This window comes from Gigantopelta aegis, chromosome 2 (assembly GCF_016097555.1).
Source record: "Gigantopelta aegis isolate Gae_Host chromosome 2, Gae_host_genome, whole genome shotgun sequence".
Lineage (NCBI taxonomy): Eukaryota > Metazoa > Mollusca > Gastropoda > Neomphalida > Peltospiridae > Gigantopelta > Gigantopelta aegis.
This window is the reverse complement of record NC_054700.1, coordinates 20,704,230-20,731,544: the sequence shown is the minus strand read 5'-3', so window position 1 is coordinate 20,731,544 and position 27,315 is coordinate 20,704,230. Positions and strand designations below refer to the sequence as shown.

Sequence of the window (27,315 nt, the reverse complement as noted above, 5' to 3'; positions counted from 1 at the left end):
TTTTTTATATTTTATACATGTACACTATACACTGAAATGTAATACATTGATTGTAATATAGGCCGGATGCCTAAAATACTTTGAATCAAACGACTGCTTGATTACTTCATCAACATAAATAAAAACGTGACAGTTCTACACAAACACGTCACACCGCGACGTCATATTTTACAGATACTTTCGTATATAAGCTCCTCGGAGGCGGCGAGGGCGGCGGAGGCGGCGGTGGAGCCTCTGCGGACGAAAATTTACTTCTCCTTTTAATATATTTTTATTTGTTTGTTTGTGATATAAAGATACAAATCTGGAATGTGCCCCACCCCCTCCACTAGAGATTATGCTCCCTGCATATATCATTTGAGACCCTAATTAGTAGTTCAGAGAGATTATATCTAATCAGTGCTTTATTAGGTGGACCGTGGACTACGGCATAAAATACTTAACTATTCATTATACGTTTTGTATCATAATAATAACATTAATACGATAAACGAGTTACATTTTTCACTTTCAAAAAATATCGAACACGAGAAAATGTCATTATTATTTTAAACATCAAGACAAAAGCAGCAATTGCCATTTGCAGTAGCGAATCTAAGCCCCCCCCCCCCCCCCCTTATTATTATTGTGACGGAACATGCTCTTATCTTTTCGCCTGTGGCGATGCTAATTGTTTTAGAGGGTTGTGTGCAGCTTGGTTACGTAATACCCCCGCGCGACCGTACCCCATAATACACACCCAGACCAGATGTGGAGGCCATGTGGCCAGTAGTTACGTAATAACTCCGGTAGTGCGGTTTATGGCCGGGGTATCTCTAGCGAACTAGGAGACGAACAGTCTAGGCTTCTAAAAAAATATACCGTCTCTGGGAGTTGTGGCAATATCACATAATAGGTGAGGTACCGCGTTGTGCCCCCAGGCGATATTCGCTGTCTCTGAGATTTTTGAAATTATAGATAGGATTTTAGATATATCGGGGAGAAACATTGGAAGTATCCAGGGGAACGGACGTCGTCCAATGAACGATCTATATAAGTTGAGTCCGGACGTGGTAAATATATTTTTCTGCTCTGTTGTATAACCTTGACGTGATTGATGTGACTTTAAATATTTTAATACTGTATTATACGAGTATTTGGTAAGATAAAGCTTAGCCGGTCATCCTAGAGGACCTAGGTAAACTGTAGGTTATTGTCTTTATTGTGATATGTACCAGTATTAATTCTGTATTACAAGGTTACTGACTGAGTATTTAAGGGTTAATTAAAAATTAACCAGTTAGGAATAGAGTTGTAATTCCTTTATTAATTAAGTTCCCCTGGAAGCGTTTCTCAATTATCACACGTGTGTGTGTTGTATTACCGTGAAGTGATTAGAATATTGTGTAAACTAGACACCTAGTGATTAACTAATTAAGTGATTATCTCTGGGTTGTTATTATATTGTTGTTGTTAATTAACTACTGCGGCAAGTACATTTGTCAGCGTAGTGTTAATACAGATTCCAAAGTGTATTGTGTTTTGTTGTGTTTTCTAGTGAACTAAACGTGCTATATATATATATATATATATATATATATATATATATATATATATATATATATATATATATATATATATATATAAGATCTTATCTCTGAATATACCTAAAGCCGAGCCACTGGAGTATTAGACTGCCCGATACAGAGAGATCTAATAGATATACAGTTAGGAGAGATATTAGGATAATCGTGTTTTATTCAGTTACGGGTATTATAGGATCCCCGTGACAATTATTATTATTTGCGACAGTTATATTTTTATTTTATTCTTTCATGTTTTACGTTGTGGTCACATGTCATTGAGGCCTCTCTAAATGGATTTTCTGGATCCGCCACTGATTTGGAGTAAATTATATTAAACAATCCTTTCTAAAGTACTCCAGTGGATTTTTATTTATTTATATAGTAATGCTATATAGAACTGGAAATACATGCTGCTAGAAAATGACAAAAAAAAAGAGTAAATAAATGTTTTTAACCAAAGATAAACCAAACTTACTTATAACGTTATAGAGTAAATGTTTTTAGAATTATTTATTTATCTATTCATTCATTCATTCATTCATTCATTCATTCATTCATTCATCCATTTACTTATTTATTTATTTATTTATTTATTTATTTATTTATGTATGTATTTATTTATTTATTTATTTGAAATGACCCAAAACGAACTACGTTGAGTTTGTGGTTGTTCGACAATTTCCGTCAATTATTACGAACATCAAAATTACGTCATCAATGCTTTGACGTATTGACGTAACATAGCAACGCCTAACAAGAGCGCTTTTGCAGTTTTGTTTATCAACGTTAACCACAAAAGGTAAGGAAATTTGTTTATTTTATGATTGTATAAAATGATATTTAGAAATTACGCAAACTGAGTAATGAAATTAATATTCAGCTTATATCAAGCACGTAACATTCGACATAAGATGTGACGATTCGCGTCTGAATTTATATATTGAAACAGTCATTCAACGGTGATGAATAAAGATTCGAAACAGCTTATTCCGTCAATCTGTAGGCTAAACATCTTTATTTATTGATTAACAATAATTAAGCAACTTTACTTTTTGCGAACTGCCAATCGGTTATGTGGTACCGGTGAACAGTGTACACGTTCTAAAATTAGACGTTGCAAACCTCAAAGGATAACTAATTGCAATGCAAGTTTGAGATTAGACCGAATATTTCTGACTAAGTAAAGCTTTATTTCATGTTTTATATATTTTTGTTTTAATGATTTGTCTATTTTATATTTATATCTTATGTTCAATGGCTTTTACATATAATATAGACAAATCATTAAAAAAAAAAAAAAAAAATATATATATATATATATATATATATATATATATATATATATATATATAAAGCATGAAATATTTTTAAGGACTTAGAGACAGAAATATTCAGTCTATTTTGAGATAATTGATTATATTACATAAATATGATTCATGCAGCCATGGAAAAAATCACATGGACCAACTTCCAGTTACGAACCGTACATTTTGAAATTATTGTTCCCTGGGTCTGTTAGAAGTTACTGTTCACAGCTTTTCTAGGAGTAAGGAGGCGGGATTTGAGTCAAGCTAGTAGAGCGTTCGCCTGAGGTGCTTGGGTCGTACTCACGACAGGATCGAGCCTGCTCGGCGGACTTTGTGTTTTTACCCATCCAAACCAGTGCCATATGAGTCAGATATATCAAAGGTCGAGGTATGTGCTGTTCTGTCTGTGGGGAAAGTAGTACAGATCCCTGGCTATTGGTGGAAAACAAATCTAGCAGATATCCTCTGAAGATTACTTAAGGCGTTCTGCTTGAAAATAACTTGAGTGTACGTAAGGCCAAAAAAAAAAGGAGAAACAAAGTCGGTTTCGGGAAAGACCAAAGTTCCAGAATGCGGCGCTGCGGCTTTGGTTGTGTTTTTTTGTTTGTTTTTTTTTTTTTTGTTTTGTTTTTGTATTTTTGTAAAAAAAATTCATGGATTGCACGGAAAAGATGGGTATATTTATGGGTGTTTTTTTTTTTTTACGTCCACCTCATCTGCTTTGGTCCATCCTCAATGACCATGGTGCCCCCCTCCCTTGCCTTGGTACCCAAAATATTTTTTTTTTACATTTTCCATATGACCAAGGCATTTTTTATTACTTCGACTTTGGGTGTAGATATTTTTTAAAACAAGCTATGTTACTCATTCAGAACAACGGGACCTGTTTTAGAAAGCAATTAAAGAAAGATAATGGTCCAAGCCAGCTTTGGCTCCAAATGCGGTTTTATGGCCTAATAAGAAAATCCCGACAAAAATCGACGTCATACCGCGGGAAATTAAAAAAATTATAATAATAATTTAAAAAAAAAAAAATTGTTGACGTGTGTAGTGCCCACAAATGTCGCAACGACCACAAATGTCATAACGACCACAAATGTCGCAATGTTACTGCCACAAATGTCCTAATCGACCACAAATGTCACACGATCGACCATTATTGCCCGTTATTGATGCGTGGTTGTTAAATAAAGGTGGCCTTTATAGCAGTTAAGACTGAACATGACAGTCATGGGCGTATGGGGACTCTTTGATTTAGGGGGGCTGGAGGGGTTGATTTTCCCGAAATTTTACCCAGATAAAAACTACCCGAATTTTCCCCACTGTTTTGCCCGAATTTGACAGTTCATGATGACAGTTTTGTTCACACTAACATTACTTACATGGTGCTGAATATGGTACGAGAGTCATTTTATTTAACAGTGCTTTTTCACAGTGTAATATTGATTTGATATCGAGTTTTCAGACCACTAAGTTGGTGCTAATAATGAAACATTTTAAGGGATGCTACAGTGGGAATAGATCCTGTAATCCTGCCGAGCAAGGGACACTATATTTGAGCTAAGGGTATAACCCCAAAAGGACAAAACAAGAAAACGTTTTAAAAACGTCAATGTAAATTATGACATTTGTGGGTTGATGAGTTGCGTCATTTGTCGTTGTGACATTTGTGGCGTTCAGCGTTGTGACATTTGTGGTTGAGACCTTTGTGACATTTGTGGTCGATCGTGTGACATTTGTGGTCGATTAGGACATTTGTGGCAGTAACATTGCGACATTTATGGTCGTTGTGACATTTGTGGTCGTTGCGACATTTGTGGGCACTACAGACGTGCGAGGGTCAAAACTGACGCGCGCGCTGACCAGAGACCAGAAATTTATTTTGTTTGGCCTAATACAAACAAAACAGATCATAATAGCCCCCCTACCAGTTGGTCATAGGTTTGAAATCTTTTGAAATTGGACTGCATTTCCGGTTCTTACATAAAATGTTAAACAACTGTTCTCTTAATGTAATCTTTCTGAAAACTAGTTTTAAAATGTTTCCATATTGATTTCCAATATTTTGGGGTACGTAATTTTACCGTTCTTAAACTCTGGCAGAAATACCACAGGCCTGCTTGTCAGAATTGCCAATTGTTATAACAATAATCATCCAATAGCCGACGATTAAGTAATGTGCTCTAGTGCTGTCGTTAAACAAAACAAACTAATTTTTTCTAGGAGTGTTTATTTAAATATCGTCTTTCGAAAAGTGGTCGTATTTATATAATTTGTTTGATTTTGCGTCAAGGCCTAGATGAGAGTGACCATTTCTTTTTTCTGATTTACTTTAAGGCTAAGGGGTGGTCGTAGTATCCACAGTGTATATAGTTACGTTGACTGATTTGCTCACCATTCACTGAGGGACGAGATCTAGCTCAGTCGGACATAGTGCCTAGGCCGAATGATTGAATCCCCTCGGTGCACGTAATCTCTGATTGGATATCCCCGTCACAACCAGTGTCACACAACAAGTATATTAAAGGCAGTGGTTGGTGCTGTCCTGTCTGTGGGGAAAATTCATGTAAAAGATCCCTTGCTGATAATGGAAAAATGTAGCGAGTTACCTCTAAGGTTATATTTCAGAATTACCAAATGTTTGATATCCAAGAGTTGTTTAATTAATGAATGTGCTCCAGTAGTGTCGTTTAACTTTTGCAAACACCTAATATCTTCACTGTTTTGACAGTGATTCATGAGTACATGCCATCACAACAGTCTAAATACCCAAAGGGCTCTGTCTTGTGCAGATTGGAATTTGTCAAAACAGTGTTGAGTGGCAGTCCTCATAAGTAAGGACAGCTATCTTTGGGAGTAGCAGTCCTCCAACCGACAAAAACTAAATCTTGACAGTGACTCATGGATATGAAGTAGTTAATCATGGCCTTGTCAATGTGCAGAGATGCGATTTTAAATACTAGTATAGTATGTTGATGGTTTTGTCGTTCAGACTCCGTATCATGACAATTAAAGGGACATTCCTGAGTTTGCTGCATTGTAAGATATTTCCAACTAATAAAATATTTCTACGATTATATTTATATATTAGAATATCAGTGTCTGTATACTGAATGTGTTTCTGGTCGTTTTAACATTTGTAAGAAGCCCAAACTGGATTTTGTCTTCAAAAAATATTTTAGAAAATAAAATGAAATTTAACCTAGTACAAATATTAGAACGATCAAAAACACGTTTATATTATGCAGAAAAATATATTTGATATGTAATTACAATCGTTAAAAAGTCTCTTTTAGTCGATAAAAAAAAATTGCAGCAAACTCAGGAATGTCCCTTTAAAACAAAATACTGAAAATACTTGTAAAAAGCAACGAAACAAAAACAACAACAACAACAACATACTATTGCTAACAAAACAAAAGATGCTATCTGAGCCGTCTGTGCTTAGGAGCCGTTAAACACTGCAAAGGAGTGTTGTCTAAACCGGCGGGAGTGGTTGGGGGAGGGGGCTCGAATATGAACTTAGAGGTCACTTTTGTCTACATTAAATTTTTCCATGAACACCTATAGGCCTTTGAATAGTCCGTCCCATTCTTCTTAAAACTTTTGTTTTGTTTTGTTATGTTGGGGGGTTTTTTTGGGTTTTTTTTTTTTTTTTGGGGGGGGGGGTAAATAATTTTAGTTTGGTTTGACGTAAGAAAAAAAAAGTGTTTTTAATAAAAAAAATATTAAAAAACAATCGGCTCAGAAATAAATAACTTATACAAATTTCATTGTACGAAAACAGGCGTTCCCTGTAGGAAGGACTATAGTAATATTGCACTGTAAACATGTTTTAGCCTCAGCGGGGATGGGGTGTGAGTGTGGGTTCGAACCACCCTCCCATAATACGCCCGTGCTCTGGGATCCACTTATTCATATTCGACCCCCCACCCACCCACCCAGGTCCAGATCACGCTACACCCCTGTGAGAGAGGGCCTAAATTAAACTTTAGCTATACTGATTTTCGAAAAAAGTTTTTAGTTAAATGGTTGAGACATGCTGGGACGCAAAATCTCTTTCATCACCCCCACTCCAAGTTCCTTCCTCATAGCCATAGGGCTTACCAAAGCAGAGAATGAGAGGGGAATTCCATAGCAATCTGACACATTCTCAACCATCACAATGAATATTTGGACATTACTCACATGCTTTAGCATCAAAATGATCCATTCTGAAACCTTTGTTCTTGATCTATTATTAAATCTATGAACTCCCAGCCTAACTATGAGGACAACGAAGGGATTGCGGCTGCTGTTTTTGTTATTCCTTCGTGTGGTGATTTCCTTCGGATCGACCTACGTCAGATATATGGTGGTGACGTTATACACTATTTTAAGTGACGTAATGTTTCCTCTCACCAAACCAATAACCATGAGTGATAATGTTAACATTTTAAAACTCTTCTAATATGCCTTCATGATACTTGTACATATAAGTTATCATTTAAGACATGGACACCATGACTGAATAATGAGTCCATACGGGTTTCACTAATAAACATTTTATTACAAGTCCAAGCACATATACAGTAATTTGCTTTTATTGATCCGAATTCTTACAAACACCTCAGTAATTATGGACATCATGCGTCATTTATGCTACCACACGGTATATGTGTTATCGATTTAAAGATTATATCATAGGTTGCTCGTAGGTGATGACCCGGTCGCCACAGCCACATCATCCAATAAAATAAGCACTATCAAAATTGATAGCTCTTGTGACGTATGCTAACGTGAAACCGATTGCTCAGTGCCGCATGTTAACTGCTAGCCTACATTCGTGTCCGTTAGAAACTATATACATGTCTCACAACTACCTGGGGTCTCCACGAGTACTCGAGTACTCAGGCACTGGGCGAGTAGGGGCGTAGCGTCAGCTGGACCGGGGGGGGGGGGGGGGGTCGAATATGAACCAAGTGGACCTTTTCTATTTTGTTTTTGCACCACCAGAAACTCCATATGTATAAACCTGTATGTTTTAGTTCTTAAAGCGGACCATTTGCTTCCCTCGACATAACTACTAAATTCGTATTCCAAATTCCGCCCACCTTAAACTCTCCCCCCCCCCCCCCCCCGGCCCGGCCCATATAGATCGGACTTTAAACTTTTATTTATTTTTGGACTGTCCTTCTAAAATGCTCCAAATTGTATAAATATTCGGCCGAGCAGTCAATTCTTTTTATTTTTGGCTTGTAACTTTTTATTTAATTTTTTTTTTTAATTCTATTAACTTTTACTAATTGCTATTTTCAAAATTCTGCCCATTTTCAATTCTATAACTCCCCCCCCCCCCCCCCCCCTCCCCCATCCCGAGTTAGGCCACCGATGTTATCGGAGGTCGGACTCTGGATGGGCGTGTTCGAAAACCTAGTGGTATATGGGCACGTTAAAGTACTTATCTATCTATCTATCTTCATGTTGCTAATGGATGAAAATGTAGTGGGTTTACTCCAAACTACGTGTCAAAATTAACAAATGTTCAATTGATACCCAAGAGCCAATTATAAACAAATTGATGTGCTCTATTGGTGTCGTTAAACTTTAAAAAAAAAATCTTTTTTTTTTTAATCTGAAGAGAATGTGGCCCACACGCCTTTTCTGTGACTAGTAGACATGAAATTTGTAGTACCGATTCACGCCACTCTGGGAGCGGCCTTTCCACTAGTACGGGTATATCAACCACTATATTTAACAGTTATAATTATCTCAAATCAGTGCAATTATTATGCTTATGTATTGTGTTATCGCTGAACTGAACAACCCGTGATAGGTAGCCGCTTGATATCACAAGTCCAAAATGCACACGTCTGGCGCGGATCCAGGGACAAGGTAGGCGTAATGGAGGTGCCCACCACTTCTAAACATTGAAGAGCTCGAAAACCCAGTGTTTAACGGACGAATACACTGAATTTTGTTCTTTTTAGTGAGGAAGATGTAATCATTATGTCGACTGGTGTTTCTATGATGAATTACACATACTATAGGCCTATGTTAGTGTAATCGGGAATATTGTAAGTGCTTTAAAAAAAGAAGGTTGCACCCCCCCCCCCCCCCCCCCCCTCGTTAAAAATATTCTGGGTTTGCCTCTAGGTGTACGCTATAAAGTACTCACTCACGGCACGTGGACAGTATATTTGTAAGTGCATTGTGATCAAATAGCACTGTGTTATGGACAACCTTTAGTTGACAGTGACTGTGACTGTTTTGAATTCTCAGAATATAATTTAGTTTCGGTAGAAGGGTGTTTTGACGTCATTGGGGAGTCATCAAATAGTGTGTATAATTCACGTATAAATTTTAACAACTTAGATTCAAGGATTGTATTAAAAAAGGCGATAACAGAATTACGAAAGAGAGAGAGAGAGGGAAAAAAAACAACAAGAAAAAAACATGCAGTGTTAGATACCAGCTAATTCTCTATGACGTAAAAGCCTTCCCTGACAAGTATCATTTTCAAGCCTCGTTGAATTGACACCTAAATATGAACAAATCCAATATGGACACAACAGGTTTGTCGTCTGCTAATGTAACGGTTCCAGAAGATTCTAACAGTGTCACGGACCAGGCCGCGTCTGATGATGATCCCCAGTACGCATTGACAGCAGACGATCCTGCGTTTCCAGACGATGGATATGTCGCGTGCACGTCTGACGTCAGAGAAGGCTTGAATTTGGGTTTACAGGACGTGCGCTCGACTCGCGTGTGTGGATTATGCGACAAGAACTTCGCCGAAGGCCGCTGTTTAGACTGTGACGAAGATTTGTGCAGTGTCTGCGTCAAGTATCACGAAAAGCTTAAAATAACATCAACGCATAACATTTTATTTATTGATCCTCCTGCAAATTTGGAAAAGGTGCAACATGGTTCTGTGGGACAAAAAATGCGCATTACATGTCCGAAACACGAAGACGAGTTGCTGAAATTTTTCTGTAAGTCTTGCAAGGTTCCCGTCTGCCGTGACTGCATCCTGACGTCACATAAGGACCACGTGACAGGCGACATTTTGGACGAAGCCCAAGGCGCGAAGGAACAAGTGCAGATTATGCTGGTGAAAGCGGAGAATACTAAACGGACTATAGAAGGAGATCACGAGAAGCTTAAAGAATACGAGGGTGAATTTCTGGAAAGCATTCAAAAGGTCAGTGCAATTGTGAAACAGCTGTACAAAGATATCTCCGACCGCGTGGAAGAATCACATCAGAACCTTGTGGATACAATCCAGTCGACGAAAAACGACGAACTCAGCCGAATTCAACACTGTGAAGAGTTCTACAAGCAAAAACTTGTCTCTATCTCGGATGTTCTGTACAAAGGGGAGAAACTGCTGTCTTCCGAGACGGATATGGAAATGGTGCTGGAGATGGACGTCCTGCGACAGACTGCGCCTGGTCTGTGTAGCGTAAGAAGCATCAAACCCGTGAAAGCGGAGTTTGTGTTGTCGGGGAATCGAAACCTCGCCAGAAATACTGCCGAGAACATCATCGGTCACGTGTCACTTACCGTCACTGAAGCGTCAGTTCAGGATGGCGGGAAACACGCGTATATCAGAGAGGTTTGCTTGAAGCGAGACATAGCTTTCCATATCTGGGAGATGAAATGCACCAAACCGTCGGTGAGGGGCATCTGCGAAGGCTCAAACGGCATCATGTGGGTAGCCACGCCAAAGTCGCTGCTGAAACTGGGCACCGATGGCAGACGACAGAACAGCATCCATCTGACGTCTGACGTTTCGTGCATCACCAAAGGTCACGAAGGAAAACTCTTAGTGGCTTTCAGCCGGGGAAATGGCATCAAGATCCTCTCCCACGATGCCATGAATATCTGGTCCACCTACGCAACGATCCCCGAGACGGTCATGGCAATATCAACCACGAGCGACAAACAGCGAGTATTCGTCGCGTCTGCAGCGGCGCAGAATCTTTATATAATATGCAACCACGGTAAGGACATGGTCAGAGTCCCTCTGCCAGAGGACCTCTCGCAGAGTGACGCCGTCATCACCGGAATGGCGGTTGGATCTGCCGGAGAGGTCGCCATTTCAAACAGCAGCGGCAAATTAGTGATTCTTTCAGATTCGTTTGAAGCCAAATACGTCTACAAAGGACCAGATGGAGTCATGTTCCCCACAAGCATCTGTTACGACAAACAAGGTCACTTGATTGTGGCAGACGGCAAAAGATACACGGTCCACTTGGTCAGCAAGTCGGGGCGTTTCCTGGCATTTCTGCTTAAGAAGGATGATTTTCAGGATATTGGCGCACCGACCGCTGTTTGCGTGGATGAATGTCAACGATTGTGGGTTGGAACTGACATGGGCAATGTTTGCGCTTATACTTATATTCATGATGTTCTATAAATATAGTTTTCCACGCATTCTGGCAGGATTGACACATTCGGTTCAGCAGTATGAAGGCGGTTGTGGGGGGTGGGGGTGGTCTAGACTGTGGCGAGCATTTTCGGGGTGGAGTCCAGTCATACTCCCCCGAAAAATAAATTTTTAAAAGGATGTTGAATTCCCCCCCCCCCCGACCCCCCCCCCCCCCCCCCCCCCCCCCCTTGCCTGGTTTGTTTTCAACTATAGATGGGTGGTTCTTGTGATCCCAAACACCCAAGACTTTCCTTTTATCTGATTGAAATTGCATATGGAGCGTCAGTAGAAGCCGATACTTAGGCTTATATAGTTGACCTCAAGTTTTCACAAGAATGTTGAAAAGAAAATGAATATTTATATAAGTCGCCTCGACACTTTTATAAACTGACTATTAGCTATTTTGACACGTGGTCAGTGTGAGAAGAAACCTGCTGACGTCAATAAACTAGTTCTTTCAAATAATAGCAAGGGATATTTTGCATTATTTTTTAAATTGTTATTATTATTTATGAATTTCCATAATCTGTGTGATGAACCAAGTCAAATTCTCTCGGTGGGTTAAATGATATGCTGTAAAATGTCATGTTCATTTTATATTCCAGTTTATGCCAAGTTTTCAGGTTTTCTTTCTTTCTGTATTAAAGTTTCATTTAGGTAATTTAGCTAGATAATACTTTTTCCTTGGGATTTAATTCATGTTATTATAATTTAGTTTGTCTAATTCGTGAGACCGCACTGGCATATTTGGTTTTCGGAGGATAGTTAAAGTTTGTTTTGTTTAACGACACCACTAGAGCACAGTATTAATCACCATCGACCATTTTGAGAATTTTAACATTGCCCATTAGTACTTAGCAAGATATCTTTTATATGCACATACAGGATAGTACGTACCACGGCCTTTGATATACCAGTCGTGGTGCACTGGCTGGAATAAGCGCGCATTAGGCGAGCATTTTACCACCGGACAACATCCCGACCCGGGTGATGGCCCATGTCACAGATGCTCTCGATAGGTTAAATGTGTTCTTTGTTGTAAAAAATCATGTTCGTTTTATACTCCAGTTTATGCCCAGTTTTCATACTTTTGTTTTGTCTTGTTTGTTGCTTTGCTTATTTGTTTGTAGAATTTGGCGAAACGTTACTGTTACAATTATGTTCTAAATTACTTACTGGGATACTCATTGGGCACGTTCATAATTTATTTATTTTCTTTCTTTCTTTCTTTCTTTCTTTTTTTCTGTATTAAAGTTTTAATTGGGTAAAATAGCAAGGTTGTAGTTTTCTCTTGAAATTTAATTTGGGTTATTGTAATTTAATTTGGCTAATTCGTGGTATATTTGGTTTCCTGAGGTTAAAGCATCAGGGGCGGATTATGCTTTAGGTGGGGGTGGGGTGGGGGAGGTGGGGAGGTCCGAAACAATATGTAAATGTTTATAATTTGAAATTATAAATTTTACGTGGACATCAATTTAGATCTATCTGGCGGGGTTTGGTTTTTTTTTAGCCGGGGTGGGGGGGGGGGGGGGGGTCCGTGCAACTGGGAAACCCCCGATAATCTGCCCCTGCAGCATATTAAGTAAAACATTAAAAGAGTTAGGAGATTTTCTAGCCAGAGTACTCTAAAGGTCAATACTTAGATTGCCGACCTCATGCGAAACAAATTTAATGTATATTGGGTTTTTTATTAGGTTGCTACATTGTAAACGTGGCGTCGATATATTTCTTCTTTGACTTATAAAAACGTTAATTACAATTCTACGTTGCACTTGCAATGCAGTCGCAACTTCTATTGTAATCAACTTTTTCTCTTTATTATTTTTTACTCGCTAAACCTACTTCAATTGTTATAAATGTTTGTTTGTAAGATTATTAAACCACATTTTACATCGTCGAAATAGTCCTTCTTTGACTTAAAAAACCACCTTAATTACATTATGCGTTGTACATGCAATGTAGTTGCAACCCCTACTGTAATCAACTTTACCGATTCTTTAGTTTTATTCTTACATTAACTTGAATCGTTCAAAATGATGTTTGTGAGATGATTAAACCACATTTTACAGCATGGACATATTTTTTCTTTGACTTATAAAAACGTTTATTACAATATGCGTTGCATTTGCTGTGCAGTCGCAACCCGATGTTTCGTATTCATTATTTGTTATTTTGGAAACTTTACAAATGACATTTCCTAGGTGATTAAACAGCATTTTACGAAATTAAAATATGTCTTCTTTGAGTTATACAAACGTTATTTACAATATGCATTGTAGACCACTATTGTAATGGATGTTTCCTTCTAATTTTTTTTTTTTTTTTTTTTGAGAACTGACTTCAATCATTAAAAATATTTTTTTAAAGATAATGAAACCAAACGTTATAACGTAGATATATTTAATGTTTGACGTTATATATACACACACATACATTCAAAATCACACATACCTTCAAAACATTAAAAAAACACACATGTATTAACATGACGTTATTAGACTGATACCGGAACCATCTTGAGGTCTGACGTTAAAATGACGCTTTAAGACTGTCACTGGACTCTTTCATAGGCCCATGTTGAGTTATGACGTTAAACTGGTCTTTATTAGTCTGTTACCAGAACCATGTTCGGGTATGACGTTAAAATGACGTTTCTAGACTGTTACCGGACTCATGTTGAACTATGACGTTATTAAAATTTAGTAAACTCTTCGTGGACCCATGTTGAGGAATGACGTTAAAATGGCGTTGTAAGACTGTTACCGGACTTTTCTCGGACCCATGTTGAGGTATACTGTTACAAGACGTTATTAGACTGTTACCGGAACCACGTTGAGGAATGACGTTATAAGACTGTTACCGGACTCTTCTCGGACCCATGTTGAGGTATACTGTTATAAGACGTTATTAGACTGTTACCGGAACCTTGTTGAGGAGTGACGTTAAAATTACGCTGTAAGACTGTTACCGGACTCTTCTCGGACCCATGTTGAGGTATACTGTTACAAGACGTTATTAAACTGTTACCGGAACTTTGTTGAGGAGTGACGTTAAAATGACGTTGTAAGACTGTTACCGGACTCTTCTCGGACCCATGTTGAGGTATACTGTTACTAGACGTTATTAGACTGTTACCGGAACCTTGTTGAGGAGTGACGTTAAAATGACGTTGTAAGACTGTTACCGGACTCTTCTCGGACCCATGTTGACGTATACTGTTACAAGACGTTATTAGACTGTTACCGGAACCTTCTTGAGGAGTGACGTTTAAATGACGTTGTAAGACTGTTACCGGACTCTTCTCGGACCCATGTTGAGGTATACTGTTACAAGACGTAATTTAACTGTTACCGGAACCTTGTTGAGGAATGACGTTGTAAGACTGTTACCGGACTCTTCTCGCACCCATGTTGAGGTATACTGTTATAAGACGTTATTAGACTGTTACCGGAACCTTGTTGAGGAGTGACGTTAAAATGACGTTGTAAGACTGTTACCGAACTATTCTCGGACCCATGTTGAGGTATACTGTTACAAGACGTTATTAGACTGTTACCGGAACCATGTTGAGGAATGACGTTAAAATGACGTTTTAACACTTACCAGACTCTTCTCGGACCCATGTTGAGGTATACTGTTACAAGACGTTATTAGACTTACCGGAACCTTGTTGAGGAGTGACGTTTAAATGACGTTGTAAGACTGTTACCGGACTCTTCTCGGACCCATGTTGAGGTATACTGTTACAAGACGTTATTAGACTGTTACCGGAACCTTCTTGAGGAGTGACGTTAAAATGACGTTGTAAGACTGTTACCGGACTCTTCTCGGACCCATGTTGAGGTATACTGTTACAAGACGTTATTAGACTGTTACCGGAACCTTCTTGAGGAGTGACGTTTAAATGACGTTGTAAGACTGTTACCGGACTCTTCTCGGACCCATGTTGAGGTATACTGTTACAAGACGTAATTTAACTGTTACCGGAACCTTGTTGAGGAATGACGTTGTAAGACTGTTACCGGACTCTTCTCGCACCCATGTTGAGGTATACAGTTACAAGACGTTATTAGACTGTTACCGGAACCTTGTTGAGGAGTGACGTTAAACTGACGTTGTAAGACTGTTACCGGACTATTCTCGGACCCATGTTGAGGTATACTGTTACAAGACGTTATTAGACTGTTACCGGAACCTTGTTGAGGAGTGACGTTAAAATGACATTGTAAAACTCTTACCGGACTGTTCTCGGACCCATGTTGAGGTATACTGTTACAAGACGTTATTAGACTGTTACCGGAACCTTGTTGAGGAGTGACGATAAAATGACGTTATAAGACTGTTACCGGACTCTTCTCTGACCCATGTTGAGGTATACTATTACAATGACGTTATTAGACTGTTACCGGAACCACGCTGAGAAATAACGTTAAAATTACGTTGTTATACTGTTACCGCAACCATTTGCGGTATTGGTTTGAAATGATATTATGAAACTGGATCCATGTTGAGGTATGACGTTAAAATAGACTTACCTGAATCATGCTGAGGTTTGACTTTAAAACGACGTAATTAGACTCTTATCACAACCATGCTTAGGTATGACATTAAAATGACGTTATTAGACTGTTACTTGACCCATCTTGAGGTATGACGTTACAATGACCTTATTAGATTGCTACATTAACCAAGTTCTGTTATGACGTTAAAATGACGTTATTAGCCTCTTACTGAACCACATTTACGTATGACGTTAAAATTATACAATAAGATTTTTTTCTGGACGTTATAACGCCTTTTTTTCGCATTCTAGTCAGACCCATTATGAGACATGACTTTGAAATTATATTATTAGACTGTAACACGAAGGATACTGAGGTATGACGTAATAATGACGTCATTATACTGTTACAGAACCCATGTTGAGGTCTGACATAACATTGATATTATTGGGCTTATTGGACACATTTTGAGTTGTGATGTTAAAGTGACGTTAGTAGACTGATACCGGAACCATTTTGAGGTATGACATTAAAATGACGTTCTTAGAATGTTACCGGACTCTTCATGGACACAGATTGAAATATGACATTAAATTGACATTAATAGAGATACCTGAATCATGATGAGGAATGACGATAAAATGAAGTTATTAGATTGTTACGGACCCAATTTGAGGTATGACATTAAAATGAAGATAGTAGACTGATGCTGGAACCATGCTGAGGAATGATGTTAAAATAACTTTATTAGTCTTTCTTTCCCTCATCTTCAGGTATGATTTTAAAGCCACGTTATTCGACAGTTACCAGAATCATGACGAGGAATGACGTTATTATACTCTTAGCGGACCCATTATGAGGTTGAAATGATGTTATTATACTGATAGCAAATCCATGCTGAGGTTTGATGTTATAACGACGTTAATTTACACACTTAAACCATGCTGAGAAATGACGTTAAAATAACGATATTCGTCTTACTGGACCCATGTTGAGGTATGACGTTAAAATGACGATATTAGTCTTACTGGACCCATGTTGAGGTATAACGTTAAAATAACGATATTAGTCTTACTGGACCCATGTTGAGGTTTGACGTTAAAACGCCCTTATTAGATTGCTACATTACCATGTTCAGTTATCACGTTAAAAGGGCGTTATTAGCCTGTTACTGAACCACGTTTAGGTATGACGTTAAAATGACGATATTAGTCTTAATGGACCCATTTTGAGGTATGACGTTAAAATAACGATATTACTCTTACTGGAAAATAAGATTTTTTACTGGGCGTTATAACACTATTATCGCATTCTTGTCGGACTCATTATGAGACATGACAGGGAAATTATATTATTAGACTGTAAGACGAAGGATACTGAGGTATGACGTTCAAAATGACGTCATTATACTGTTACAGAACCCATGTTGAGGTCTGACATAACATTGATGTTATTGGGCTTACTGGACACATTTTGAGTTGTGATGTTAAAGTGACGTTAGTAGACTAATACCGGAACCATTTTGAGGTATGACATTAAAATGACGTTCTTAGAATGTTACCAGATTCTTCATGGACCCAGATTGAAATATGACATTAAATTGACATTAATAGAGATACCTGAATCATGATGATGAATGACGATAAAATGAAGTTATTAGATTGTTACGGACCCAGTTTGAGGTATGACATTAAAATGAAGACAGTAGACCGATGCTGGAACCATGCTGAGGAACGATGTTAAAATAACGTTATTAGTCTTTCTTGCCCCCATGTTCAGGTATGATTTTAAAGCCACGTTCTTAGACAGTTACCAGAATCATGACGAGCAATGACGTTATTATACTCTTAGCGGACCCATTATGAGGTTGAAATGATGTTATTATATTGATAGCAAATCCATGCTGAGGTTTGATGTTATAACGACGTTAATTTACACACTTAAACCATGCTGAGAAATGACGTTAAAATGACGATATGCGTCTTACTGGACTCATCTTGAGGTATGACGTTAAAATGACGATATTAGTCTTACTGGACCCATGTTGAGGTATGACGTTAAAATGACGATATTAGTCTTACTGGACCCATGTTGAGGTATGACGTTAAAATGACGATATTAGTCTTACTGGACCCATGTTGAGGTATGACGTTAAAATGACGATATTAGTCTTACTGGACCCATGTTGAGGTATGACGTTAAAATGACGATATTAGTCTTACTGGACCCATGTTGAGGTATGACGTTAAAATGACGATATTAGTCTTACTGGACCCATGTTGAGGTATGACGTTAAAATGACGATATTAGTCTTACTGGACCCATTCTTGTCGGACCCATTACAAGACATGACATTGACATTATATTATTAGACTGTAACACGAAGGATACTGAGGTATGACGTTCAAAATGACGTCATTATACTGTTACAGAACCCATGTTGAGGTTTGACATAACATTGATGTTATTGGCTTACTGGACACATTTTGAGTTGTGATGTTAAAGTGACGTTAGTAGACTGATACCGGAACCATTTTGAGGTATGACATTAAAATAACGTTCTTAGAATGTTACCGGACTCTTCATGGACCCAGACTGAAATATGACATTAAATCGACATTAATAGAGATACCTGAATCATGATGAGGAATGACGATAAAATGAAGTTATTAGATTGTTACGGACCCAGTTTGAGGTATGACATTAAAATGAAGACAGTAGACCGATGCTGGAACCATGCTGAGGAACGATGTTAAAATAACGTTATTAGTCTTTCTTGCCCCCATGTTCAGGTATGATTTTAAAGCCACGTTCTTAGACATTTACCAGAATCATGACGAGCAATGACGTTATTATACTCTTAGCGGACCCATTATGAGGTTGAAATGATGTTATTATATTGATAGCAAATCCATGCTGAGGTTTGATGTTATAACGACGTTAATTTACACACTTAAACCATGCTGAGAAATGACGTTAAAATGACGATATTAGTCTTACTGGACCCATCTTGAGGTATGACGTTAAAATGACGATATTAGTCTTACTGGACCCATTTTGAGGTATGACGTTAAAATAACGATACTAGTCTTACTGGACAATAAGATGTTTTACCCATGTTGAGGTTTGATGTTACCACGACGTTAATAAACATACCTAAACCATGTTGAGAAATGACGTTAAAATTACGATATTAGTCTAACTGGACCCATGTTGAGGTATGATTTTAAAATGATGGTATTAGGCAATTTGTTTTCTGATGCTAAAATTACGATATTACACTTTTACTATGACCATGCTAACGATAAATTGACGTTATTAGGCTGTTTCTGACCCATGTTATGGTATGACGTTAAAGTGACTTTATTAGACTTACTGGAACCATGTTGAGGAATTACGTTAAAATAATGTTATTATGTTGTTACTGGAACCATGCTGATGTATGACATTAAAATTACGTTATTGTACTATTACCACAACCATGCTGACATTTGATGTTAACATGACATTATTAGACTGTTACGATCCATGTTGTTGTATGATGCTAAAGTGATGTTATTAAATTGATACCGGAATCATGTTGAGGTATAACGTTAAAATGACCTTATTTGACTGCTAAGGGAACAATGACATTAAAATGACGGTATAAAACTGTTACTTGCCTCTTCTCGGATCCATGTTAAATTATGTTAATAGATTTACGTTTAGGTATGACGTTAAAATGACGTTATTCTACTTCTCCTTAACCACCCTGACGTATGACGTTAAAGTGACGTTATAAGACAGCACTAGATTTTTTTGTACGAGGTATGATGTTAAAAAGATGTTATTAGACTGTTACCGGAGCCATGATAAGGAATGACCTTAAAATGTTGATATTTAATGTTCATACCGGAATCATGACTCTTCATGGATCCAGGTTGAGGCATGACGTTAACATGTCGGTATTCGGCTTTTACAGGATGCACCCTGAGTTAAGACGTTAAAATGTCGCTATTAGGTTGTTACTACGACCATGCTTTAAAACCACGTTATCAGACTGTTACTGACCCATCTTGTGTTATAACGTTAGAGTAACGTTATTAGACTGTTACCGGAACCGTGTTGAGGAATGACGTTAAAATGACTTTATTATACTGTTACCACAACCGTGCTGATGTTTGAGGTGTGGCTTTAAATAGACATTAGACTGATACCGAACATAACGTTAACACGACGTTATTAAGCTTACCGGACCCAGGTTGAGGTATGACGTTAAACTGCCGTTAATACAAATGCGTGAACCATGCTAATGAATGACGATAAAATGACGTTAATAGATTATTACGGACCCAATTTGAGGTATGACGTTAAAATGAAGTTTGTAGACTGATGCCGGAAACATACTGAGGAATGGTGTTAAAGTAACGTTATTAGTCTTAGTGGACTCTCGGCACAGCCATGCTGACGTATGCCGTTTAAATAGATTTACTAGACTGTTATCGACCCATGCTGAGCTATGACGTTAAAATGACGCTATAAGACAGCACTGGATTCTTATTGTATGAGGTATGATGTCAAAAAGATGTTATTAGACTGCTACCGGAACTATGATAAGGAATGACGTTAAAATGACGTTACTGTAATGTTGAAGGATCCATGTTCACGTCTGACTTTAAAGTGACGTTTTAGACTTTCCTGAACCATTTCGAGATATGACTTTAAAATGACGTTATACGACTTTTATTGGACTGTTCATGGACCCAGATTGAAGTATGACGTTAAACTGACGTCGTTAGACTTATCACAACCATGGTTAGGTGTGACGTTAAAATTATGTTAGTAGACTGTTACTGGGTTATTTTGGTCTCCATGTGGGGGTATGACATTGAAACGACGTTATCACTGACACTGGACTGTTATCGGACCCTAATTGAGGTATGGTGTTAAAATTACGTTATTAGACTTTTACCTCTACCATCTTGAGGAATGACGTTGAAATAACATTATTAAACTGTTACTGGAATCATATGGTGGTATGACTTTAAAATGACGTTATGAGACTGGCGGGAAACATTTTGAAGCATAATGTTAACGTGACGTTATTACACTATTCTGGATTTTTCTTTCCCCCCATGTTCAGGTATGATTTTAAATCAACGTTATTAGATTGATACCGACCCATGTTGAAAGAAAGAAATGTTTTATTTAACGACGCACTCAACACATTTTATTTACGGTTATATGGCGTCAGACATATGGTTAAGGACCACACAGATTTTGAGAGGAAACCCGCTGTCGCCACTACATGGGCTACTCTTCCGATTAGCAGCAAGGGATCTTTTATTTGCGCTTCCCACAGGCAGGATAGCACAAACCATGGCCTTTGTTGAACCAGTTATGGATCACTGGTCGGTGCAAGTGGTTTACACCTACCCATTGAGCCTTGCGGAGCACTCACTCAGGGTTTGGAGTCGGTATCTGGATTAAAAATCCCATGCCTCGACTGGGATCCGAACCCAGTACCTACCAGCCTGTAGACCGATGGCCTGCCACGACGCCACCGAGGCCGGTGTGACCCATGTTGAGGTATGACGTTAAAATGAAGTTATAAAACAGCACTGGATTCTTCTTGTATGAGGTATGATGTTAAAAAATACGTTACTAGACTCTTACCGGAATCATGATAAGGAATGACGTTATTATAACGTTGAAGGACCCATGTTGACGTATGACTTTAAAATGATGTTATTGGACTTTTCTCATCGATTTTGAGGCATAACGTTAAAATGACGTTATTTTATTGATACCGGAACCATGTTGAGGTATGGCATTAAGATGACATTGTTAGTTTTTAATCATCATGCTGACCATTGACATTAAAATTATGTTATAATACTGTTGTAAGAACCATGTTGAATTATGAAGTTCCAATTACATTACTAATCTGTTAATGGATCCATGTTTAGGATTGATGTTAAAATGATGTTAATTTACATACCTAAACCATGCTGTGAAATCAAGTTAAAATACCGGATCCATGTTGAAGTATGACGTTAAAATGATGTTATTATACTGTTACGGACCCAAATTGAGGTATGACGTTAAATGAAGATAGTAGATTGATGCTGGAACCATGTTGAGGTATGTTGTCAAAATTACGTTTTTAGACAGTTACGGTCATAATAATGAGGTATGACGTTAAAATGACGTTATAAGACTGTTACTAGACTCTTCTCGGACCCAATTTAAAATGATATTAATAGACTTCCTGAACCATGCTAAAGAATGACGTTAAATTACTTATTAGTCTTACTAGAACCTTGTTGAGATATGACGTTAAAATTACGTTTTTAGTCTCTTACCACAACCATTCTGACGTATGCCTTAAAAATATGCAATTTAAAATGTAAAAGTGTGGTTATTAAATTGATATCGGAATCATGTTGATGTATGACGTTAAACTTACCTTATTAGACTTCTACGGGAACAGTATTAACGTATGGCGTTAAAATGACGTTATAATATTGTTTTTGGACTCTTCTCGGACGCATGTTCAGGTATGATGTTAAAATGACGTTATTGTACCGTGCCAGGACCCACATTGGCATATGACGTTAAAATAGACATATCTGATCCATGCTGAGGTTAATTTTAAAACGCTATTAGACTCTTACCGGACCATGTTAAGTATTGACGTTAAAATTACGTCATTAGATTGTTACCTGAACAACGTTGAGGTGTGACGTTATGATACTGTTACAGACCCAATTTGAGGTATGATGTTAAATGAAGTTAGTAGACTGATGCCGGAACCATGTTGAGTTATGATGTTAATTACAGGTTGGTTTTTTTATACACAGTTACAGGAAGAATATTGAAATATGACGTTAAAATGCCGTTATGACACTGTTATTGGACTTTTCTCGGACTCATGTTAAATTACGTTAATAGACTTACATGAATCACGCTGAGAAATGACGATAAAATTACGTTATTAGTCTCACTGAAACCTTGTTGACGTACTACGTTAAAATGACGCTATTATACTCTTACCACAAACATCGTGACGTATGACGTTAAAATGGCGTTTGACTGTTAGTGACCTATGCTGAAGTATGACTTTAAAATGACGTTATAAGACAACACTGGGTTTTCCTTGTATGAGGTATGATGTTAAAATTGTTTTTATTAGACTCTTACCGGTTCCCATGCTGTGGAATGACGTTAAATTACATTATTATAAGATACATGTTGACGTATGACTTATCTCGCCCATTTTGAGCAATGACATTAAAATGACGTTATTACGCTGATACCGGAACCATGTTGAGGTATGACATCAAGATGACATTGTTTGCTTTCTATCACGACCATGCTGAGCGTTGACGTTAATGTTACGCTATTATAGTCTTACCATAACCATCGTGACGTATGACGCTAAAATGGCATTATTAGACTGTTATCGACCCATGTTGTGGTATGACGTCAAAATGACGCTATAAGACAGCACTGGATTCTTCTTGTATGAGGTATGATGTTAACAGATATCATTAGAGTATTACCGAAACCATGATAATAATAAGGAATGACGTTAACATGACATTATTATAACGCTGAAGGACCCATGTTGAAGCGTCACTTTAAAGTGATGTTATTGAACTTTCTTTACCCATTTTCAGGCATGACATTAATACCTCATGTTGAGAAATGACGTTGAAATGACATTATTAAACAGTTACTGGAATCATATTATGATATGATTTTACAATGCCGTTATGAGACTGACGGGAAGCATTTTGAAGCATAACGTTAATGTGACGTTATTAGACTATCACCAGACCCATGTTGAGGTATGACGTTGAAATAGTATTATTAGACTGTTACTGTAATCATATTCATGTATGACGTTAATGTGATCTTATTCAATTGATATAGGGACCATGTTATGTATTGACGTTAAAATTACGTTATTAGACTGTTACCTCAACAACGTTGAGGTGTGACGTTATTATACTGTTACGGACCCAATTTGAGGTATGATGTTAAATGAAGTTAGTGGCGTAGGAAGGTGCAAAAACGTGGGGGGGGGGGGCACACTTTTATATTTACACACGTATACACTATTGTAAAGCAAATATAAAGCAGAATATCTGAAAAGTGGGGGGCACACGCCCACTTTGACCCCCCCCCCCCCCCCCCCGATTTCTATGCCAGTGTTAGTAGACTAATTCCAGAACCATGATGAGGTATGATGTTAAAATTACAGGGCTTTTTTTAACACAGTTACTGGAAGAATATTGAGATATGACGTTAAAGTACCTTTATAAAACTGTCACTGGACGTTTCTCGGACCCATTTGTAATGATTGATGTTAATATACTTACCTGAACCATGCTGAGGAAGGATGTTACAATGATGTTAATTTACTTACCTGAACCATGCTGTGCAATCACATTAAAATGACGTTAGACTGATACTGGACTCATATTTAGATATGACGTTAAAATTACGTTATTAGACTTCTACCAGAACGATGTTGAAATATACCATTATAATTATGTTATAAAACTTTTGCCGAACTCTCCTCGGACACATATTGAGGTATGACGATAAAATAACGTTTTAAAGACAGTTACGGATACAATACGGCGTTAACATTACATTATTAGTCAAATTGAACCTTGTTTAGGTATGACGTTAAAACAACGTTTTTAGATTCTTAGCACAACCATCCTCAGCTGACGTCGACATTAAAATGGCGTTATCAGACTGTTAGCGACCCATGTTGAGGTATGTCATTAAAATGACGTTAACAAACAGTACTGGATTCTTCTTGTATGAGGTATGATGTTAAAAAGATGTAATTAGACTGCTACCGGAACTATGATAAGGAATGACGTTAAAATGACGTTATTATAATGTTGAAGGATCCAATTTGAGGTATGATGTTAAATGAAGTTAGTGGCGTAGGAAGGTGCAAAAACGTGGGGGGGGGGGGGGGGGCACACTTTTATATTTACACACGTATACACTATTGTAAAGCAAATATAAAGCAGAATATCTGAAAAGTGGGGGGCACACGCCCACTTTGACCCCCCCCCCCCCCCCCCGATTTCTATGCCAGTGTTAGTAGACTAATTCCAGAACCATGCTGAGGTATGATGTTAAAATTACAGGGCTTTTTTTAACACAGTTACTGGAAGAATATTGAGATATGACGTTAAAGTACCTTTATAAAACTGTCACTGGACGTTTCTCGGACCCATTTGTAATGATTGATGTTAATATACTTACCTGAACCATGCTGAGGAAGGATGTTACAATGATGTTAATTTACTTACCTGAACCATGCTGTGCAATCACATTAAAATGACGTTAGACTGATACTGGACTCATATTTAGATATGACGTTAAAATTACGTTATTAGACTTCTACCAGAACGATGTTGAAATATACCATTATAATTATGTTATAAAACTTTTGCCGAACTCTCCTCGGACACATATTGAGGTATGACGATAAAATAACGTTTTAAAGACAGTTACGGATACAATACGGCGTTAACATTACATTATTAGTCAAATTGAACCTTGTTTAGGTATGACGTTAAAACAACGTTTTTAGATTCTTAGCACAACCATCCTCAGCTGACGTCGACATTAAAATGGCGTTATCAGACTGTTAGCGACCCATGTTGAGGTATGTCATTAAAATGACGTTAACAAACAGTACTGGATTCTTCTTGTATGAGGTATGATGTTAAAAAGATGTAATTAGACTGCTACCGGAACTATGATAAGGAATGACGTTAAAATGACGTTATTATAATGTTGAAGGATCCATGTTGATGTATGACTTTAAAGTAACGTTTTGGACTTTCGGGACCCATTTCGAGATATGACATTAAACTGACGTTGTTAGACTCTTATCACAACCATGCTTAGGTATGACGTTCAAATGATGTTAGTAGACTGTTACTTGACCCATGTTGAGGTATAATGTGCAAATGACGTTATAAGACTGTTACTGGGTTAGTTTAGTCTCCATGTGAGGGTATGACCTTGAAACGACGTTATCAGACTGACACTGGACTGTTCTATGACCCTTATTGAGGTTTGATGTTACAATTACGTTATTAGACTGTTACTTCTACCATGTTGAGGAATGACGTTGAAATGACATTATTATACTGTGACTGAAATCATATCGGGGTATGACTTTAAAATGACGTTATGAGACTGACGGGAAGCATTTTGAAGCATAACGTTAACGTGACGTTATTAGACTATTACCGGACCCATGTTGAGGTATGACGTTAAAATGTTGTTATAAGACTATTATTGAACTCTTGTCGGACCCATATTGAGGTATAAAATGGCATTATTAGACTGTTACTGGACTATTTTCGGACCCACGTTGACGTATTTTATTCGACTTTTACCGGAACAGTGTTAAAAGAGATTACATTAAAATTATGTTATTAAACTGTTACCTGAAATATGCTGACTTATGCCGTTAAATGAATGAATGAATGAATGAATGTTTAACGACACCCCAGCACGAAAAATACATCGGCTATTGGGTGTCAAACTATGGTAATGGAAAAACAATGTGATGATCAACATCAATATAAAAATTCAACAGTTAAATTAAAGCACAGTGTAAAGAACACAAATATCACAGATAGATACTGACTTTTACTCAAAATTTATTTGTGCTGTATTGGCCATTCTCAAAGAGAATGTTACACCCCTGCACCACGGTGAGGTTACAGCACGCGCAGGGGCCCTTAAAAGTAAGTTATTAGGCTGTTACGAGAACCATGTTGAGGAATGACGTTAAAATTTCGTTATTAGACTGTGACTGCAACCATGTTGAGGTATGACTTTAAAAATAATGAATACTAGAACTCAGTTGCAATAGGGGTTGCGACTGCACTGCAGGTGAACGCCTATTGTTTGGTCAGAACATATTGTAATGCTTTAAAAAAAAAAAAAAAAAAAAAAAAAAAAAGATTGATTTGGCGTAAGTTATATAACTTACTAGGCTTCAGGCCCGTTGCCAAGGAGGGGCATGGGGATCACCTCATCCCACCCCACCCCACTCTGAACAAACCCCTGGAGACCCCTAGAATCTCCTGAATTAATAAAAAAAATGTAGGTGTGGTAATGTTTTTAATTTTATTTGTCTACATGGATACATGTGTTTAGTTTTATTCTGTCTAACAGCAGTCACTCGACTCTTAAACTCTCTTTTAAACTATCTCATGAAGAAATGTAGGAAAACACCACATTTCACAGAAGTCAAGTAAAAGTCTGCCAAACCCTCAGTTGTTCTGTGTGGGTTTTTTTAAAAACATCTTTAGAAGGTTCTAATCGAGGATCCGGTGAGTGAAAACATGGGACCCTTAGGCATTTTCAAATATTCAACATGGTGTCCAAGATGGCTACCAAAACACGTAATTGGCTATATCTGGGATACTCAATAAACTGTGACAAACTGTTGCTGTGTTTTAGGAGTAGAGAAAATAATTTTGAGGTACCTC

At 37.7% G+C, this 27,315-nt stretch overlaps 2 protein-coding genes across 2 annotated transcripts in view; one reads left to right on the top strand and one right to left on the bottom strand.

The window, feature by feature from the left end:
• LOC121382591 (receptor expression-enhancing protein 5-like) overlaps positions 1-7,204 on the bottom strand; it is a 45,324-nt gene extending 38,120 nt beyond the window's left edge. The window contains exon 1 of the mRNA XM_041512122.1: positions 7,061-7,204. Coding sequence (XP_041368056.1) covers positions 7,061-7,085 — 25 coding nt within the window. The 5' untranslated portion in view covers positions 7,086-7,204. The remainder of the gene's footprint in view (positions 1-7,060) is intronic.
• Positions 7,205-9,030: 1,826 nt separating this feature from the next.
• On the top strand, positions 9,031-11,406 carry LOC121377422 (E3 ubiquitin-protein ligase TRIM71-like). The gene has a single exon (XM_041505409.1). The coding sequence runs from the start codon at positions 9,399-9,401 to the stop codon at positions 11,271-11,273; it is 1,875 nt and encodes a 624-aa protein (XP_041361343.1). The 5' UTR covers positions 9,031-9,398; the 3' UTR covers positions 11,274-11,406.
• Positions 11,407-27,315: the final 15,909 nt, after the last annotated feature.

Bases quoted from the DNA above. Each gene is read 5' to 3' on its own strand.
- LOC121377422 (XM_041505409.1), top strand. From the start codon at position 9,399: ATGAACAAATCCAATATGGACACAACAGGTTTGTCGTCTGCTAATGTA.